A 21,576-nucleotide genomic window follows, 5' to 3' on the forward strand; every position below is an offset into this window, starting at 1 on the left:
CCTATCAATATGAAATGCAGTAATTTGTTTCCGGTAATTAAAGTGAAGAGTTAAAACATTTTCATGCGGCTTAGAAAATTTGGTTATTATTGTCTATGGTCAAAGTGATTACAAAAATAAGTGAAACGGAACGTTAAACCAGTTTCGTTCGGAAATCATATTTGAAAAATATCGAGCAGTTTTTTTAATGTATTGTAAAGTAGTAAAGCTTTATTATTATTAACATAAATATATGCATTGATTTTTGTTCATTCAATAGCAGGGTTTTTTTACATGACAATCTTTTTCCACCTAAGTTCAGGGAAGTAAAAATTATGTTTCATAATTATAGCAATTCCTAAACGGAATAGGCCATGTGAATGAAACTGTCAAGTTGACGTAAGTTCGTGAAAATCGTGAATAACCTAAAAGTTCTTGTTTTTAAATAATAAGTTTCTTTCTTCCATCTTCCTCGTAGCGGTGATTGTAAAGTTGATATCATGAAGAAACCAAAACAAGCAGCACGTGCAAGTTTCCCAAACACCCGCAAAGCATTGCGCAAACAGAAAAGGAAGCAAAAGAAAGTTCATAGACAGGAACATTATTTAAATAAGAAAACTGTCCATGAACAACCAAAGTATACACCAGGGAGGTTTGTAAAGCGACCCTCTGATGCTCCAGACCCTGATGTAGAAGTTAAGGTAAATAGAAGTCTATTAGAAACCAATATCAAAATAAATTCCGTAGTTTTCATAGTTGGTTATTGACACTACCAAACATTGCGCGGTGTGCCTTTTTCTACTGACAAGATTTGCTTGACCAACTATATCAATTCTTATTCCACAAATTATAACATAGGTACACAATATTGTCTTCGGTTACCGCGATAGTTACTCATGAAATAAAACTATGAAAACGGATTATATCGCGTATATTGAATTTATAATACATCCCGACGTTTCGAACTCTTTACAGCGTTCGTGGTCAACGGGTGTCACCCGTTGACCACGAACGCTGTAAAGAGTTCGAAACGTCGGGATGTATTATAAATTCAATATACGCGATATAATCCGTTTTCATAGTTTTATTTCATAGGTACACAATTATTTTTTTTATTTTTAGAAGAAAAAGGAAAAATCCCAACCATTGCCAATTGATATTATACAAAAAGAGCGTGAAAAGGAGAAAAAAGAAGCAGACCGTCTAAAAGCTCAGATGGATGAACAGAGACGGAAGATGTTTTTAGAAGCCAATGAGGAAGAGGACAGGATGATAAAGAAATTAGAAAAGCAACTCGGGTTGAACAAGGTTAAAAATAAGAAGAAATTCTTTGAGGATGATGGTCTTGATTGTATCCTTTTTTATTTATTTGTTGACTAGTTATTATTTCAGTGCCGTCATGGTAAAAACTACAGGTTTAGGCAATGTGTTTTTGGGCGTTTTCTAAAATACATATTGAAAACCTGATTCTGTCAAATCTGGACATTCTTCGGCTCATTCTACTCGGAATCGACAGCATTCTCCATGCTGCCATTAAAAAAAGATGTCCCAAAATGTCAGTTCCATTACATAATGTTTTAGTAGAATTTACAATTTTCATATAAATTTTTGGGACATTTTTTTTATCAGCATGATTGAATATGCTAGTGATTCTGATTTGAAAGAGTATTTATTTTAGAAAACACCCTTTTGTGTTGCTTGAAAATTTTGAAGTATTTTCTAACAGTGCAAAAACATTGGGAATTTGTAAAAAAAATACTTGCCATGATTAATGTATGTAATATTAATATCCTTAATTTTTTTTTTAATCCATGACCCATTACTTCATAATTTTTTATAGCCCATTAAAAAAAACTTACATCTACCTATGTAAAAACATGGATCAGAAAACTTACAATACAAAGTCTTTTTTAATTACTTATTTTTCTAATTGTCTTTAAAAGTACTTTTATAGAAAACAAATTTTAGCATATTAGTAAAAATATTCCTTAATATCTAAATCAGATGTACTAGAAATCTGTGACAGACAAACAACGGAACAAATAGTAGCCGCCGAAAAACATCTAGCAAATGTTGAAGGCGAATCGGACTTTGAAGAGGACCTAGCGGCAGTCACCGGTAAAGAATTAAAGAAAAATAAAGATAAAAAATCTAAGGATGCAAAAACTAAAGTTTCTAAAACTAAAAATTATAAAAACAGTGACGATGATGATGAATTTAGTGAGGGAAATAGTGATCTTGGCAGTGATGGTGATGCTGATGAAGATGATATGAGTCATATTGATGATGATGATGAAATGAATGAAAATATGAGTGGAGATGATGATGATTTTAATGATAATAGTGATTATGATGAAGATGGTGATTTAAGTGATAAAGAAGATTCTGATGAAGAACCTGAAGGTATGTGTTTTATTTGTTTTGTTTTTTCTATCTTTTAGCCAACTAATGAGCCAAACAGAACTTATATCCAAACAAAATGAAATTGATGTTGAAAAAGGCATTACACAAATAAAGAAAAATAATATTGACTCAACTGTTAGGAAATTGTACATTCTATTGTTAGTTTGATATACTGTTTTTTTTTTTTCTTTCAGAAAAACCTACAAAATCATCAAAATCTAAACAAAAATCGAAAGAAGACCCAGTCCCAAAGCCAGAGAAGAAAACAGCCAAAGAAAGGGTAGTTTCAGAAGAAGAATTATCCAAAATGTTCAGTGATGATGAAGTATCACATCTATCCGATGATGATGATTTGGGGAGTGGAGATGAATTTGGGGATGAAATTGAGGAAAAGGTGATAGAGAAACCAGATGTTTGGGAAGATATTTATGGACGGAAGAGGGATAAAGAAGGAAATGTTATAAAGGTAAGGACTAAATCATAGCATAGAGAAATAAGTAAGGATAGTGCTAAGTCCATACAGTACATACATTATTATTTTACCAAAACGCGGGTTATTTCGTAGTAGTGGATTTATCAGTACCGCTACTTGACACCAGATGTCAAGAAAAATGTATTGCTAAAACAATTTACAACTAATATTAGCAAAACGAGTTGAAAATAGAGTTCCGGTTAATCCAGTTATAATATTAGCTGAAAATTATTGAGCATTAGGCTTTTCGTTCGTCGCGACATCTATTGTCAAGTGGCAGTACTGATAAAATCACTACTTGACGCTAGATGGCGACATAGAGAAATAAGTAAACATAGAGTGCTCACTCCATACATCAGTTTTGTTACAAAAACGACCATTAACTATTTGTCCATTGTATGTTATTTTATGTATCTTTTCTTCTTGTCTGTTACCTTCCGTGATTCTTCTCACCTGATAGTCTCATCGGAAGATCAGCGCTGGAAGTCACCAGCAACATGCTGAGATGAAGGCCATTTTGTGGCACTTTAATCTTATTTTATGTTTTCTTTTGTATTATGTAATGACTTGTTTGTTTGTGCTTACGAATAAAATCTCATTCTATTCTATTATTTTCGTAGTCTAACATCTAGCGTCAAGTAGCGGAATTGTCAGTACTGCTACTTGTCAATAGATGTCGCGACGAACGGAAAGTCTAATGCTCAACAATTTTCAGCTCCGCCATTTGTACATAATTGTATATCTTGGTGCAATCAAGTTTAAATAAATAAATAAATGTGACGTTTTCAACCAAAAGGTACCACATTGTCGCTTGTCGATAAGGTTCATTTCTAATTGAAGCTATATGGAAATAGCGCCTTACTGACAAGCGACAATAAGTATTCTTTTGTTTGAAAATGGCACAAATAAGTTCTGTGTTTCAGGAAGACAAAGGTGCCTACATTCCACCCCATCTGAGAAACAAGGATGCTACAACTGATCAGGCGACAGCTCAACTAAAACGACAAATCAAGAGTAAGTGCTGCATATATTATGAATTGCAGCTAATTTACACAAAACCTTTACAAATTATACATATAAACCTTCCTCTTGAATCACTCTGTCTATTAAAAAACCGCATCAAAATCCGTTGCGTAGTTTTAAAGATCTAAGCATACATAGACAGACGGAGAGACAGCGGAAAGCGACTTTGTTTTATACTATGTAGTGAAATAAAACTTTCTATGTATACATGACTTTACAACGAAATAAATGAAATGAAATATGTTGCTCATCCCATCTTAACAAATTGATAGGAAAAGAACTAAATAAAGTTCAGTTTGACTTTCAATACAGACAAAACAGTGATGGTAGGTCAAACAATTCTATTACGAGTAACTTGAATTTTTTTATATAAAAGTTTTCATTTACAAAGTGCTTACAAGTAACTGCCTTATTCAGGGTGATTTTCATTATGCACAAAAGAAAAACGTATCGTAGAAAAGGCGGACTTAATGCCAAAAGGCATTCTTTACCGGTCAACCTCAGAAAAAAATATATAAGTTTTGAATGATTCACGGTTAGTTTCACTAGACTTATATTGACCGGGATATAGACCGAGATTACCTTTTGTATTGTTTATGAGCTCCCGATATCCCAGTCTAATGAAATTTATATGATCCATAAATGTTTTCAGGCATCCTAAATAAGTTAGCACACACTAACCTCCACTGGGCGTGCACATCCATAGAGAACCTCTATTCCAGCAACAGCCGCCACTCTGTCAGCTCGTCTCTCTGTGGTCTATGGCTAGAGGCAGTTTGTGGGACCGTGAGTGCGCCTCTACGCCTCCAGGTATGTATTAAACACACACCAACCTTCACTAAGGCTGCACATCCATAGAGAACCTCTACTTCAGCAACAGCCTTCACTCTGTAAGCTTGTCTCTCTGTGGTCTATGGCTGGAGGCAGTTTGTGGGACCGTGAGTGCTCCTCTACGCCTCCAGGTATGGATTAAACACACACCAACCTTCACTAAGGCTGCACATCCATAGAGAACCTCTACTCCAGCAACATCCGTCACTGTGTCAGCTCGTCTCTCTGTGGTCTATGGCTGGAGGCAGTTTGTGGGACCGTGAGTGCTCCTCTACGCCTCCAGGTATGGATTAAACACACACCAACCTTCACTAAGGCTGCACATCCATAGAGAACCTCTACTCCAGCAACATCCGTCACTGTGTCAGCTCGTCTCTCTGTGGTCTATGGCTGGAGGCAGTTTGTGGGACCGTGAGTGCTCCTCTACGCCTCCAGGTATGGATTAAACACACACCAACCTTCACTAAGCCTGCACATCCATAGAGAACCTCTACTTCAGCAACAGCCTTCACTCTGTAAGCTTGTCTCTCTGTGGTCTATGGCTGGAGGCAGTTTGTGGGACCGTGAGTGCTCCTCTACGCCTCCAGGTATGGATTAAACACACACCAACCTTCACTAAGCCTGCACATCCATAGAGAACCTCTACTTCAGCAACAGCCTTCACTCTGTAAGCTTGTCTCTCTGTGGTCTATGGCTGGAGGCAGTTTGTGGGACCGTGAGCGCTCCTCTACGCCTCCAGGTATGTATTAAACACACACCAACCTTCACTAAGCCTGCACATCCATAGAGAACCTCTACTTCAGCAACAGCCTTCACTCTGTAAGCTTGTCTCTCTGTGGTCTATGGCTGGAGGCAGTTTGTGGGACCGTGAGTGCTCCTCTACGCCTCCAGGTATGGATTAAACACACACCAACCTTCACTAAGCCTGCACATCCATAGAGAACCTCTACTTCAGCAACAGCCTTCACTCTGTAAGCTTGTCTCTCTGTGGTCTATGGCTGGAGGCAGTTTGTGGGACCGTGAGTGCGCCTCTACGCCTCCAGGTATGTTTGTTTTCACGCCACTGTTCAGAAAAATATGCCAATAGATGGTCTAAATATTCATATTTTATGTTTTACTTGTATGTACAAGGTTGTACAGTCACCTGCAATAATATGCGACTCTTCGAAGACCGCGAAAATATCTGACACGATCTTATTTATAGATCCATAAGAGCGTGTCACATATTGCGGCCTTCGAAGAGTAATAGATCACAGATGACTGTACTACACACTTTTCTTTTCACTCACTGATTGGTTGACACAACCAATCTTAGTACAGTCGCCATTAGATATATCAGAGCGGCCGAGGTGCTCAAAAATATCTGAACACGCACTCTAACTCCTTGACAATAGAGGCGTGTTCAGATGTTTGTGAGCACCTCGTCCGCTCCGATATATCTGATGGCGACTGTACATCAGGTTCATTAGATCATTTATGGTAGGTATTTTAATTCTTTTAAAATAATAAAGATTGTTTTGTTTACTATGAATTTTTATGGCAGTATGATTGTAAATTTTGTGAGTTATAAAAACGCCCTTGTTGAATATTTTGTTGAATTTCCAGGCCGAGCATGCCGCTCTAGTCGGCGTGTTGCACGCCAATGTGGGGCAGGAAATTGGTAAGTACCGTCCCGCTAACCCGGGGTTAAGCGGTTAAACCGTTAACACAGTGTCAACAGTACACAGTGACGTTACGATGTGTTGCCATTTTGTTAGAGCATTTCGTTAGTAAAGTGCGAGTGCCAGACTTTGACCATCATTTGTGACTTTTGTATTGCTTTAAGACAATGGGTCCCAATGGGTACAGACATTTGATCCTCAAAACGAACCTGATCGACTGATACCATTAAAAAAAATTGTCGACTACTCAATTGTCATAGATTTTACACATCTTGAAGTCGATCGGCCGAAAGTACACTCGCGCGAAGTAATAAGCGTTCATTTAAGTGTTAGTAGAGTTTAAAATTATGATTAATTTAATTACCTTCCTATAGTAACGTGCATTGTTACAATCTTACTCAATCAATGTATCTTTGCTAATAAATAAATAAATATTATATTATAAGACACTAGCTTTTGCCCGCGACTTCGTCTGCGTGGAATTAGTAATTTGGGTAACTTAATTCTTAAACAAATCTGCTTTTTAATCCATCCTTTTTTCACCCCCAAATTGGTCCACACTATACATTTCCATCCCATTTTTTACACCCTTAAGGGATGATTTCGGGGATAAAAGTTATTCTATATCCTTTCCCACAGATCAAACTATCCCCATACCAAGTTTCATCTAAATCGGTTCAGCGGTTATTGATTCCCCATACAAATTTTCACCCCCTTTTCACCCCCTTGAGGGGTGAGTTCTGGGATAAAAAGTATCCTATGTCCTTCCCCAGGACTCAAACTATCTGTATACCAAATTTCAACTAAATCGGTTCAGCGGTGCAAGCGTAAAGAGGTAACACACAGACAGACAGACAGACAGATTTTCGCATTTATAATATTAAGTATGGATTCTTTCACAGATTGACTAAGTCCCACGGTAAGCCCAAGGAGGCTTGTGTTATAGGTACTCAGACAACGATATATATAATATATAAATACTTAAATACATACTGATGTTATTTTCCCATTTCAGGAGCCCACTTCTTAGAAGAGTTGTGCACGATATTCGACCGTCTGACGCAGATTCCGCAGCCCATGGAGAATAAAACTTTGGACAACATTGTGTGCTGTCTCGCTTATCTGTATAGTTTCAAGGTACTTTTAGATTACTTAATGCATAATAGTACATTACGATACAAGTGCGAAAAGTAGGAAATTCGCAACGACTGCCGATATAAATTAAAACAAGACCGAAGGGAGTGTTTTAAATCGACATGAGTGAATTACCTATTCACCTAGCGATTATCTGTTGTAATAGACGCGTTTTGTTAGAGAGTGAACCTTCTATACCTAGTCACAGATTATATGATAGTTCTTACGAACAGATACTTATCTCTCAAAGAAAACGCAAATACCTACCGTTTTGATACATACACAAAAATACAATGGAGTGACCTTCAACGCGCCGCTCCCCGCACCGCGCGCGCCGACACCGGCACAACGCTAGGGTTGCCGACGCTTTTTTCAAACACTTAGGTGTCTTAGGTAGATATCTAGCTATAAATGTGTCGTAAAAACATTACCTACATCTTTAAAACAATTTAATAATACCTACGTAGCTTGTAACTATCGTAAAAATAATGACAGTAGGTGTAAGTACCTATATTGAAAATGTCTACTTACTTTTCCTCATCCGTCGAAAGAGGAAAAAACTATTTATTTGTTTTATTGTTTCTGCATCCATCCACACTACAAGCTGTGTTATTTGTCCGCGATGAAGACATTTCTTTGGCATAGCGCGCGGTGACGTGCGTGCGTGATCGCGTGTGGCAACCAACTGGCTAGCTTGAGTCCCGCCGGCGGGAAGCGAGTCGTAGGTATAAATCCGAGCTCGCGCGGAGAGTTCCATAGGCCTGACCTAGTACTAGACCGAGTAAGTTTACAAATTGGTAAACTTACTCGGTCGTCATGTCGTCATCATCACTGATCGAAAATATTTTTCTATTGAAAAATATAATAATTTCTCGCAGATTTTCCACGCGACTCTCCTCTACGACATCCTGAACCGCCTACTTGAGAATCCAACAGAGAAAAGCATAGACTGCGTGTTGTGCGCGTTCCGCTGTGCGGGGGCGTCACTACGCAAGGACGAGCCGCTAGCCTTGAAGGCTTTCATACAAGACGCGCAAAAGCAAGCTAGTGCGGTGCAAGGAAGTGACCAGGCTGGGTAAGTGGCCTTACCTTTAGTTTAGGTTAGGCTCCGTACCCAAAGGGTAAAAACGGGACCCTGTTACTAAGACTCCGTCTGACATTTACACTTCGCGCTAGCTACATGACTAGGGGGCTTCTGTGCCGCCTACACTTTAAAAAACTACTATTGATATTACCTCGGGTCTCTATTGTTTCCCATATAGTTTTAAGTCATAATGTATTTGTTTGTCCACATTTTCGTTAGTCATAATTTAGTGTTTTCTCAGAAACGCGTAACTTTTCAAGATTGCCATAAAACAAACCTAACCTAACCTATTTGTAGGATAACCTGAGGAAAATCCTGAAAGTTAACGGTTTCAGAATTATAATAATATGACAATCATTACATTATGACTTTCAATAATTATGTCAAACAAAGGGACCCCTATTAGCCCTACTCATAGTGTTGTGTTCCTGCCGGTGAGTAAGGTTGCCAGAGCTCAACGAGGGTGCGGTGTTAGGGTCGGCAACGCGCATGTAACCCATCTGGAGTTTCAGGCGTACATAGGCTACGATGACTGCTTAACATCAGGCGGGCCGTATGCTTGTTTGCCACCGACGTAGTATAAAAATGTACCATTCTCAATCAAAAGGGTACCTATTGTCGGTTGTCAACTGTGGTCGTCAATAAGGCGCTATTTCCATATAGCTTTAATTGAAAATCAACCTTATTGACAAGCGACAATGTGGTACCTTTAGGTTGAAAATGTCACAAAGAATGATGTTTCCAGGTCTCGAATAAAGTTCCTCCTTGAAGTTCTAATGGCTGTAAAGAACAATAATCTGAACAAGATACCGAACTACGATCCGAGTTTCGTTGAACAGCTGAAGAAGACCGTCAGAGGGATTATTAGGAAAGGGAACTATGCTACTCCACTCAATATTACACTGGAAGATTTACTCAAAGGTAATGAAACTAATGAACACAAATTATATTTACCTAAAGTATATTGTTGCTAACTCATCAATCATCATCTTTTCAATACCACATTATACACCACAATAGTTATTTACAGTACACATGGTACTACTTTTTCGCACTAGTGCGTAAAGAGCACTTTTCGTGCATATGTCGAAAGTTTAAACGGCCCATATGTACTGCAAAGATAGATATAACTCCGTAATAGATGGATACAGTCTAAGGAAAAAACGTGCCTCGAAAATCAAGAAAATGTTATTCTCGTTCAGAGGGCGCTACTAGTTTTGGCCTACAGTCGTATAGATGGCGTTGACGGTTTCGTTTGTTATTTAACAATTTTAACGCATATCAGTCAAAATCATAAAAATAATTAATGCAAATAAAAAAAATTCATTTATCTATATTTAAATACATTCTATCGTATTTTTATAAATCTTCATTTTTAGTTTTAAAGCGTGTCGACAGATGGCAGTGAATTTACTGGGGTTACAAAATTTACTATGACAGTACCGCTCTAGTATAAGTTACTCTATGTGTACTGTAAAACGTTGTACGATACACGTGCGAAAAGGTAATTCGAAACTAGTGGCGATAAATTAAAACACTACCGCAGGGAACTGACAGATAAAACCTATGCTGACGCCATCTGTAAAATACTTCGACCAGACAACCCCATTTTTAGGGTTCCGTACCTCAAAAGAGAAAAAACGGAACCCTTATAGGATCACTCGTCTGTCTGTCTGTCCGTCGTCACAGCCTATTTTCTCCGAAACTACTGGACCAATTAAGTTGAAATTTGGTATACATATGTAAGTTTGTGACCCAAAGACGGACATGTAACGTAAACAAATGAATTTTAAACATGGGGGCCACTTTTGGGGGGTAAATGAGAAAATTAAAAAATAAAATTTTTTAAACTATATCATGTTATATATCAAATGAAAGAGCTCATTGTGAGAATCTCGAATATATTTTTTTTATAATTTTAGGGTAAACAATTTAGAAGTTATTCAAGAAAATAGGCAAAAAATGACCATTCCCCTTTATCTCCGAAACTACTGGGTCTAAAATTTTGAAAAAAATACACAATCTAGATCTTTACCTACAGATTACAGGAAAACCTATTAGAAATTGCAGTCAAGCGTGAGTCGGACTTAATTACTTAGTCTTTGATCCGATCCCTACGGGTTTTTTAATGACATTTTACTCACGTTTCACATAAAAAACACATTGTTTAAATTGTGTAATGTACGGAACCCTTGGAACGCGAGTCCGACTCGCTCTTGGCCGGTTTTTTAATTTTCTTCATGCGTTGTAAATATACAACCTTTCTTTTCTATTTCAGCCGAAACTCGCGGCAAATGGTGGGTAGTAGGCTCCGCGTGGGAAGGCAACCGACCGATGCCTGAAGAGAAAGTCAAAGCAGTTCCCAGCACGGACCAGAAGCTTCTAGAACTTGCTAGGAAGCAGAGGATGAATACAGACGTTCGGAGAAGCATCTTCTGCGTTATTATGTCCGCTGAGGTAAGATCTTATTAAGATAAAGGAAATCTCGTTAAGAGGTCTTATTCCTACAACGAGCGTATTTTGCAAAATGCTTCCTTTTTCATTCAACATTACGACGTAACTATTAGTATTTATTCAAAAACTGTTAACGTTCTTAAATAATCATTTCCTAAACTAGCGGCTGAAATAGTTAAAGTTTGCATTTTCTCTTTTTAAACCTAAAATAAATGAGTTTTCCTGGGAGTATTTTTCAAAATTTGCAGTGAGAAGTGTCGTTTCGGTTGCCAATTTTGAAGTAAACAAGAATCATTTGCTACATGAATGATTACAATTCAATTCACCATATCTTGTACGAGGGGCTGAAATGATTGAAAATCAGATTCATTTAAAAAAATTGATAAAATACCTTCCGAGTTTTCTTAATTTTTTCGGTGAAAACAGGGTCGCATTATATTTTTTTATCGCAAATTGTACTTATATTTTGCCCTCAAAATAATATTATAGCAAACTCTAACCATATACTTAGCACAGCATACGTAAAGGGGATGTTTGTTTATGCGTTCGTGCTATGAATATTCTCATTTATCTTCGAAACTTCTTGATAGTTGTGGTAACGCGTACGCGTAGCCTGTCTCGTAGGTGACAATTCAGATACGAAATATCAGTGATATGATTTATGCGAAATGCCAATAAGACACTACAAATTTAATTTAATTACTAATGTATTAAACATATTAATAACGGGTCACTCACGTATTTTAAGTCGAAAACGTCGACGCAAGCTCCTGATGACTCTACTCGGTACGGAGTGAAACATGTCGAGCGTTTTCGACTTAAAATACGTGAGTGACCCGTTATTAATATGTTTAATATGTATGTGTCTCACGGAAGTTTTGTTATTAAAATTACTAATGAGTTAATCACAATAAATAAATAAATAAATATTATAGGCCATTCTTACACAGATTGACTAAGTCCCACTGTAAGCCCAAGGAGGCTTGTGTTATGGGTACTCAGACAATATATAATATATAAATACTTAAATACATAGAAAACACCCATGACTCAGGAACAACCTGTGCTCATCACACAAATAAATCCCCCACCGGGATTCGAATCCAGGACCATCGGCTTCACAGGCAGGGTCACTACCCACTAGGCCAGACCGGTCGTCAAAAGAGAAGATTCATTATTTTATTATATTACTAGCTTTTGCCCGCGACTTCGTCTGCGTGGAATTAGTAATTTGGGTACCTTAATTCTTAAACAAATCTGGTTTTTAATCCACCCTTTTTCACCCCCAAATTGGTCCACACTATACATTTCCACCCCATTTTTTACACCCTTAAGGGATGATTTCGAGGATAAAAGTTATTCTATAATCAAACTATCCCCATACCAAGTTTCATCTAAATCGGTTCAGCGGTTATTGATTCCCCATACAAATTTCCACCCCCTTTTCACCCCCTTGAGGGGTGAGTTCTGGGATAAAAAGTATCCTATGTCCTTCCCCGGGACTAAAACTATCTGTATACCAAATTTCAACTAAATCGGTTCAGCGGTTTAAGCGTGAAGAGGTAACACACAGACAGACAGACAGACTTTCGCATTTATAATATTAGTATGGATTGTAAAATATTTTCAGGATTACATGGACGCGTTCGAGAAACTCCAACACCTAGGTCTAAAAGGCAGTCAAGAACGCGAAATAGTGCACGTGCTACTGGCGTGCTGCACGCAGGAACGAACCCACAACCCTTACTACTCCGTGCTGGCGCAAAAACTGTGTGACGTCGACAGGAAATACCAGGTACTGAATTTTAGGAGTCTTCAGTGTCACCATCATCTTCCTCGCGTTGTCCCGGCATATTTGCCACGGCTCATGGGAGCCAGGGGTCCGCTTGGCAACTAATCCCAAGAATTGGCGTAGGCACTAGTTTTTACGAAAGCGACTGCCATCTGACCTTCCAACCCAGAGGGGAAACTAGGCCTTGTTGGGATTAGTCCGGTTTCCTCACGATGTTCAGTCTATGAGGAGTCTTCAGTGTATTATAAGTTATGGATTACAATTAATGGTAAATTGAACCCGAGTACCCGGGTATGTCCTCAAATTATGTTAGGGCGGTAACTCATAACGTGGAAACTACAGGGATATTTTGTGCCTTGGAGCTTGGAGTCTAATATCCCGGGGTTTGCTAAAGGTTTCTAATGTATGTAATGTGCGTTATTTCCGGACCGATACGACCTAAACCTTCAAGGAAAGAGCGTACTCCCATCTTAAAGGCCGGCAACGCACTTACAACACTAGCGCACTTACAACCCCTCTGGTGTTGCGTGTGTCCATGGGCGGCGGTGATCGCTTACCATCAGGTGATCCGTCTGCTCGTTTGCCTCCTATATCGTAAAAAAATCGCACAAAAATAATCTACCTTCGTACCTACGGCTATCGTTTCATACAGTATAAAGCAATGTTTTTCTATTGAAAGAAGAATAAATATTCTTCGCTCGAAAAGACGATCCTCTCCCAAGACATCCTCTCCCTTCTTTCATTGCATTTGTGTTAGAGTACTATGGGTATGATCACTATTTATTAAGTTATGGCGTCCCATTCTGGGGACACAGTGACGCTTATTCAATGCGAAAAATAAGAATGAAAGAGGGTACCTAAGAATGTATGCCTGTAGTTTATTTATTTATTTTATTTTATTACAAGGAGATAAAACAGAAGCATACAAGTGAAGAACAATATAGACAGAATATACATAACTATTATAGATTATGTTGTTTCCTTAAGCATATCTCACCGAGAACATAAGTGGTATTAGAATGTAAACCTAACAACATGCAACACTTAACTATTTCAACTACAACAACTACATTAAATTCATATTTATGATTTATGAATGTTATGATCTAAAACTACTTATCTATTCTTTATATAATTTTGTGACAGCAGCCTTGAATGAGGCACGGGAGCATGAGAACAAATCTACATTACAAAGTAGCTGGTTGTGGTGGTCGCAAGTTGGGTGGATATTCAATCTTATTGTATAACATTATGTGTAAAATTAATAATAATAAGTATCTTTGTATTGCACCTGTGGACAAGCCTAAATAACCGTACTTTTTTCAGCTATCCATCCAGTTCGCCGTTTGGGACAAGATTAAGGACTTGGAGAGTCTATCGAAGCAGACCACGACCAATCTGGCGCAGTTCCTCATACACCTCATTATGGAGAAGGGCTTGGCTTTATCTGTTCTAAAGGTAAGTTATTGATCGTCATGAACCGAGCTTTATTAGTTTTTAAATGAATTAGGTACTATTTACAACTCTTAAAAACTGAAATTTTTCGGACCGGACAACCCTTTCCGCGATAAAAGCCTTTCAATGGGTGTCCCTTAAACACGGCTAACACATTGAAAGACTTTCCAGTTTGAACTGCTAACCCATTCATAAGGGTTACCCTTATCATTAAGCGCTTTCTATAAAGCTTTCCCTTTAGTAATGTCGTAGTTTATCCTTGCGTGAAAGAGACAGGATTAGTATATATCAAAGAATGCCGCCGCCGACGATCGCTCGGATACTAAGGGTCGGTTGCACCAAACCGTCTGTCACCGTTAAATTAAGCGTTTGCAAAATTTTATTGCATAAGAAATTTCATACTTTACTGTTGTTTGACGTTAATTGGTCTGTTAAATGTAGTTGGTGCAACTGGGCCTAAGTGATGTGTGCTTTATGAACAAGTTAGACGATTCAAATTAGCACGCTCATATGCTAAAAGGAACCCTTATAAGCGATATGGGTTAGCCTTATAAAGGTGAGTTAAGCCTTATGCAAAACCTTTACAAAACCCTCTGTAAGGGATAGCGGGCCGGTCCCTGCCTTTAACACTTCCACCCCTCGAGCATATAGCTCTAACGACTCCTCTCTGGACGGCCAATTAAGGCAAGCCAGAGCCGAGAGTCCTGCGGGTCCCTTTGGGGTCCACTCCGACCGACGCAGACACGCCGGAGACGGAGACCCTGATCGACTCTCTGGAACACTTAGGTCCGTGGGGTCCAGGCCACAACATTATTAATGTCACGCTGTAGCGCTTCAGTCTGCCAAATGCCAACAATTACTTTTTACCTTCATTTCAAAGTGATAGGGTTCAATTTTCCATAATTTTGATACTCTTTATGCCCGTTAAAGGGATAAGTAGTAGTAGTAATCACTTTATTGTACACAACACAGGTTTACAAAAATAAATTATAGTAATGGAAGTACAAAGGCGAATTTATCCCTATAAGGGATCTCTTCCAGCTAACCTTCGAGTAGATGAGTGGAAAACTATAGCCAGGTCAGATAGACCGCCCACAATTTCTCTGCTTAGCCTTAAGGTTGACTGGTAGAGAATGCCTTATGGCATTAAGTCCGCCTTTTGTACTGTAAGGTTTTCTTTTGTGCAATAAAGATTAAATAAATAAATAAATAGACAAACTTACAGTATGTACAAATTAATATTTTAAAAAAGAAATAACACTAAAGATTAAAATGCACTAATACACTAATAATATGTAACGTGGGATATCTCACATTAAAATCATATAAAATCATCAAGATATTATGTGTGTATTTCATAAACGCGACCCTATTTTTCCTTTTTTTCACAGGTAATAGAATTTTCGGACCTAAACAAAAGTTCAGTCCGCTTCCTCCGACAAATCCTCCTCGCCATCATCATGAATGCCGACCTCCAAGCCTCTCTCCAAGTCTTCCACCGCATCGCCAAGTCATCCAAACTTCACATGTTCAGAGAAAGTCTAAGGCTATTCATACAACACTTCTTGTTGAAAAATGCGGGGAAGAAAAGTGCGGTGCTAAGTGAGGAAGAGATGAAGATTTTGAAGGAAAGAACAGTTGAAGTTGAGAAGATACTAACTATGTTTGAGACGAAGTTGAAGTTTTAAATAAATCATGTTTATTGTTACCTCTTGTGTTTTATTTAAACTAAGAAATACATCAAAGTTTACATTTTTAACACGATGCAACCACACGTTTGTGTGTCTGCCATCTTGTGTCGTAATTTGGAATTAATAACTTTATACATATTGACACTTCACTCTGATAGGAAAGGGGCTCCTGTGCTGCCCCCTACAATTAAGAAATGAAAGTAAAACTTAAAAAAACAACTACTGCATTGCAAAGTCACTCAAACTTCACATGTTCAAAGAAAGTCTGAAACTCTTCATACAACACTTCTTGTTGAAAAATGCGGGAAAGAAAAGTGCGGTGCTAAGTGAGGAAGAGATGAAGATTTTGAAGGAAAGAACAGTTGAAATTAAGAAGATAATAAGTATGTTTGAGACGAAGTTGAAGTTTTAAATAAATCATGTTTATTGTTACCTCATGTGTTTATTGAAACTAAGAAATACATCAGACAAAGTTTACATCTTTAACACGACGCAACCACACGTTTGTGAATCTGCCATTTTGTGTCGTAATTTGGAATTAATAACTACTGCAAACTAGGTAAATAAATAAGTGTCGTTTTAACACCAGCCTTGAAGGACCATGCATTGTAAAGTCTGCCATCTTGTGGCCCAATATTGGAAACTTAAGCTTGACATTGATGATTGACACTTCAAACAAATACATACAAGCAGTCCCCTGAGTCAGGACAGGAGTCCTGACTCCATATCAAATGGCTCCATGATAGTACAATCAGAAGCAAAAGTAAAAGTTATCAAAAATTATCATAATGCAACCTTAGTTATTAATGGACCCGGGTATGTCCTTACACTACGTCCAAAAGAGAGGTATGGGCACTGTGAATGACATCTCGCTTTGTGTGGTAGGGCACAGGACAGCGGATGTCATTCCAGATCTAGAGCAGAGCCCAACTGGGGAGGTACCTCCACCTTACAGAAAACCGCAGCCAAATAACACTAGACCCTACTAATAGTGTTGTGTTCCTGCCGGTGAGTAAGGTTGCCAGAGCTCGAGGGAGTGGAACGGCAGTTAGGGTCGGCAACGCGCATGTAACTCCTCTGGAGTTGCAGCCGTACATAGGCTACGGAGACTGCTTAACATCAGGCGGGCCGTATGCTTGTTTGCCACCGACGTAGTATAAAAAAAATGTAATAGGAGCGTACGTAGACTTTTGAATAAGATTTGAGGTCCCTAAACTCCTAAAACCACGCAAAAAAGACCATTTTAAAAACCTCATCCTTTTAGCCACTTCTTGATTTGATGCGTTTAAGTGTAGGAGGATCTAACCAAACGGAGACGCCATGTCTGCAATTTTCTGTACAAAACAGCCTGCCAATTTTTGCGGGGGAGGGGAACGTCAAATGTATGCTTAACGTAAAAATATCCATGTCAGATAAACGCCAGCCCATACATTGTGACGGCCAACTATTTTCGACAGAGGGGAACGCCTGTTAATAGCTAATCCGTATGGTTAGATACTCCTAGGTTTAAGTAGCTTACCTGCATTACATCTAAAAATTTGACAGGTAATTAAGTATGTAGGTATTTTTTGTAAGTAACCCAAAACCCGATCAACAGCCAACGGTCCCCAACAATGTGTCCTTGACTTCAATATCAACGCAGGTACTATCATATTCTATGAAATCCTTGTTATGGGAATGAAGCCCTATCGCAAGATGTCTGGACGTTATCAGATTACTGTATGCACACCTGCAAAATCGATGGACGCGTGTATCCTATATCAGATAGTGTCCCTATCTCGCCAGCTGCGATGGCCAAAATCAGTAATGCATAGTGATGGATGCAGCCTACACAAGAAACATATAATTTTTCCCCTCACTAGCTCGGAAAGCCGTCTATTATCCTTTAAAACAAGCGGGGAAAAACGCATTTTATCCACTAGTGGGGAAAGTAATTTGGCCTTGGATGGAGCGTGTTTAAGTAGCTTGACAGATAACAACGCTCATGATAATGGTTCGTTCGATATTAATTATCATTAAATAAATGGTTTGAGAATCTAATAAAAAATACCAAATTTAGCTTTATTTAATAATTTTAAGTCATAAACCTTAAAATTCCATAAGAAACGTTAGATTTTTTGTAATGATGATATAATTCTGAACGCACAAGTTGAGTCGATGCAATTTCAAAACGCATCGTTGACATTTCATACGTCAGAACAGAAATGTCAACATTGTCAACAAAATTTTTACTGTTCTTCTCACCGACTCACGTAAAAATCAGAATTTCTAGTGTTTTCTGTTATAATATCGTAAAAAAATTAGTGATTCCAGTGATGAAGATGATCTAACGCCTGTGGATGTTGCACTTTCCTCGCTATAGTGAGGGGAAAAGTTTTGTGTTACACACGGGTGCAAATGTATTTTACTTCTCGTGTGTTGAAACACTCGCTACGCTCAGGATTCTATTTTAGAACCACTCGCTTCGCTCGTGGTTCAACTATAAAATCCTTTCGCTTGCTCATATTTCAATTCCACACTCGCGGGTAAAATACAACTTTGCACCCTTGTATAACAAATAACTATTATGCATAATTTATAGATAAAATCGATTTGGTCATGTAGAAAGTAATTTAATTTCTTCTTCTTCCTCGCGTTATCCCGGCATTTTTGCCACGGCTCATGGGAGCCTGGGGTCCGCTTGGCAACTAATCCCAAGAATTGGCGTAGGCACTAGTTTTTACGAAAGCGACTGCCATCTGACCTTCCAACCCAGAGGGGAAACTATTAGGCATTGTTAGGATTAGTCCGGTTTCCTCACGATGTTTTCCTTCACCGAAAAGCGACTGGTAAATATCAAATGATATTTCGTACATAAGTTCCGAAAAACTCATTGGTACGAGCCGGGGTTTGAACCCGCGACCTCTGGATTGCAAGGCGCACGCTCTTACCGCTAGGCCATCAGCGCTTCTAGAGAGTTATTTAATTTTCACCTCAGCAGCTCGAACAAGCCTACTTTCGTCACTCCCTGGAGTGAGGAAAGTGCGACTTTCCTCACTCCAGGGAGTGAAACAATGTAGCTTTTTAATTTAGTGGAGGCCATGAACTATGGTACGGTACGGTACGGTCTGGTCCGGTCCGGTCCGGTCCGGTCCGGTCCGGTCCCGTCCCGTATCGTATCGTATCGTACATATTATAATACTTTTTTTTCTGTTTATTCTGTGTAATTCGAAATACATTTCAACCTTTAATATGTTCTCACTACTGAGGTGAAAAATTATGTGTGCAACACGAGAGCAAAGTTATTTTACAACTCGTGTTTTTGAGTCCCTCGCTACGCTCAAGATTCTACCTTAGAATCACTCGCTTCGCTCGTGATTCAATTATAGGATCTTTCGCTTTCTCGGGACTCAAAATAAACACTCGTAGGAAAAACCAACTTTCCTCTCTTGTTGCACAAATAACTATTATCGCTTAAGGGGCAGTTAAGGAAACTGTGGCTATCGGACCAGAATTAACTGTTTGTGACTATGGATGTATATTTATTATATAAAACGTAGGTATTATATATATTTGTTATACTGTTACTTCAAATTTTTATCTTATTTTATTTATTTTCGCCCTCTTTTATAAATTTATTGACTTTCCTCTAGTCTATTGTACGCAGTGCTATATTTGTCTACCGTTCTTCATCAATTCTCATCTACTCAAAGGTTAACTGGAAGAAATCCCTTAAAGGGATAAGTTCGCCTTTGTACTGCCTATTTCTGTGCCATATTTGTGTTCTATGTCTTTGTACAATAAAGAGTTTATACATACATACATACATACTATTTGCTACTAAGTTACTAACTGTATGTAGGCACCTTAGAATGCAGTAAGCATGCATTTTGCCAACTACTCCAAACGTTACTTAAACGGTACACTCGAGACAATGTACTTATATAAGAAGTGGGGATGACTACTCAGCCTCGAGGGCCCTTGTCATAGGTACCAGACGGCGAGTGCGCTTATAGGTACCTTTACCTACATCTATTTGTAGGCACATTAGGCACGTAGGTAAGCACTAAAACGACAATACCTTTTATGTTATATATACAGTCTCCATGCTTCTTTTATGTTTCGCGTTGGTGGTAAACGAACCGTTTAAAAATTCGAAAGTTTACGTTACTGACGTTTGCGATTAACAGACTCCAAAAAGGTTTTAAATTTTGAGTTTTTTTATGTTTCCGATTTCTCTAAGACGGCTGATTTGGGAAATTATTATTATTTGTTTTACATATTTGGCCACAATTCGAAACCGTTGATCTATGGAAGTCCCTTCATTTTTAAATTTTTAAGCATTTAATAGACATAGACATCATTTATTGGTAATTGTAATATTACAGGTCACAACTTACATTTTAGGTACTTAATTATTTTGAATTACATATTATTTACATACAACTTATTTGTTTATTGAGATCACAATTTCAAAGAAAAGCTTGCAATTATTACATATTTATTATTCAATTATTATAATTAAGTGATTATTCGTACATATTATTCGATTTTGTTTCATTGTTTTCAATAAATTCTTTATAACTGTAGAAACATTTCTAATATAATATTTCTAATATTCTTTCTTTTTCTTTCAACACCTACATATTTAAGTGCCACGCTATTGGTCATCACTTTTATGATATCGCCTGACCGTCTTCAAGATGTTTAAACGATTTTTTCCCTTAAGGTAGTTTACCGGGATTTTGCAATCCACCTTCTCAGCTATGACCTTGGGTATACATACTGTTGGGACTTGGGACTACCCCGCACTCGACACAACAGACGCTGTAGGGACGCTATTCGCTTACGCGTTCGTCATCAGTTCGTTCCGCGGGAAACATCCCTGAATCACAATCCCTATTTTGCTAAACATTTTTCTAGGATCCCATTCAGTTTCTAACTTATAACAAAGGGACCAGAACAAAAAAGAATCCTGAAATTGCTTTGACGTTTTGACGTCCGTTAAAACATCCTAAAACCAATCCCGGTACTGATTTCCGCACCCAGCCCATGTGTTATCGTCTTATCACTTTATCACGCCAAGACAAACATGTCATACTGCAGGCGTATGTAAATAGGCATTAGTCAATATTGGCCGTATCAGTTAGTTAATAGTAATAACGTGTTACTAACGTGGACAAACCAAATAAGTACTTTTTACCACACCAGCTGGTAAAGGCTCTCTTGATTGTTCAAAAACTGATAAGAAAGTTGCAAAACACCATTATTATTCCGACGTTTCGAGGACGGCGTTGTCCCCGTGGTCTCGGAGAAGACAGTCTTCTCGAAACCTCAAAACGTCGGAGGTAAATTTAAAACTTAATTTTACGCGACTAAGTCCCGTCGTAGTGAATAATAAAAAGTTGCATTTTATTCACATGTGACTCATGTGAGGCAAAGTAATAAAAATTGAGTTGTTTTCTTATGCTCGCTGGTAGAATTGACTTTTACGAGTAAATGATGATTTTGAATGATAAATATTTTATAACATTTATTTTGAATCGATTTGCTTTGATTTTTTATTTTCTAAGAACAATAGTTATTTGTGCAACAAGAGAGTAAAGTTGTTTTTTCTT

At 38.1% G+C, this 21,576-nt stretch overlaps 1 protein-coding gene across 1 annotated transcript; it reads left to right on the forward strand.

Annotated features, from left to right (window-relative positions):
- Nucleotides 1-391: 391 nt before the first annotated feature.
- Nucleotides 392-15,990, forward strand: LOC134746466 (nucleolar MIF4G domain-containing protein 1 homolog). Its single transcript, XM_063680864.1, has 14 exons — nucleotides 392-680; nucleotides 1,102-1,330; nucleotides 1,984-2,382; nucleotides 2,577-2,848; nucleotides 3,778-3,868; nucleotides 4,530-4,687; nucleotides 6,314-6,368; nucleotides 7,385-7,506; nucleotides 8,382-8,578; nucleotides 9,333-9,508; nucleotides 10,866-11,044; nucleotides 12,672-12,836; nucleotides 14,160-14,291; nucleotides 15,680-15,990. Exons 1-14 carry the CDS (start codon nucleotides 480-482, stop codon nucleotides 15,974-15,976), a joined length of 2,673 nt encoding a protein of 890 aa, XP_063536934.1. The 5' UTR covers nucleotides 392-479; the 3' UTR covers nucleotides 15,977-15,990.
- Nucleotides 15,991-21,576: the final 5,586 nt, after the last annotated feature.

Source organism: Cydia strobilella, chromosome 13, assembly GCF_947568885.1.
Source record: "Cydia strobilella chromosome 13, ilCydStro3.1, whole genome shotgun sequence".
Lineage (NCBI taxonomy): Eukaryota > Metazoa > Arthropoda > Insecta > Lepidoptera > Tortricidae > Cydia > Cydia strobilella.

Bases quoted from the DNA above. Each gene is read 5' to 3' on its own strand.
- LOC134746466 (XM_063680864.1), top strand. From the start codon at position 480: ATGAAGAAACCAAAACAAGCAGCACGTGCAAGTTTCCCAAACACCCGC. The intron at 1,331-1,983 runs GTATCCTTTTTT...TATCTAAATCAG, and splicing joins TGAGGATGATGGTCTTGATT to ATGTACTAGAAATCTGTGAC. The intron at 9,509-10,865 runs GTAATGAAACTA...TTTCTATTTCAG, and splicing joins ACTGGAAGATTTACTCAAAG to CCGAAACTCGCGGCAAATGG.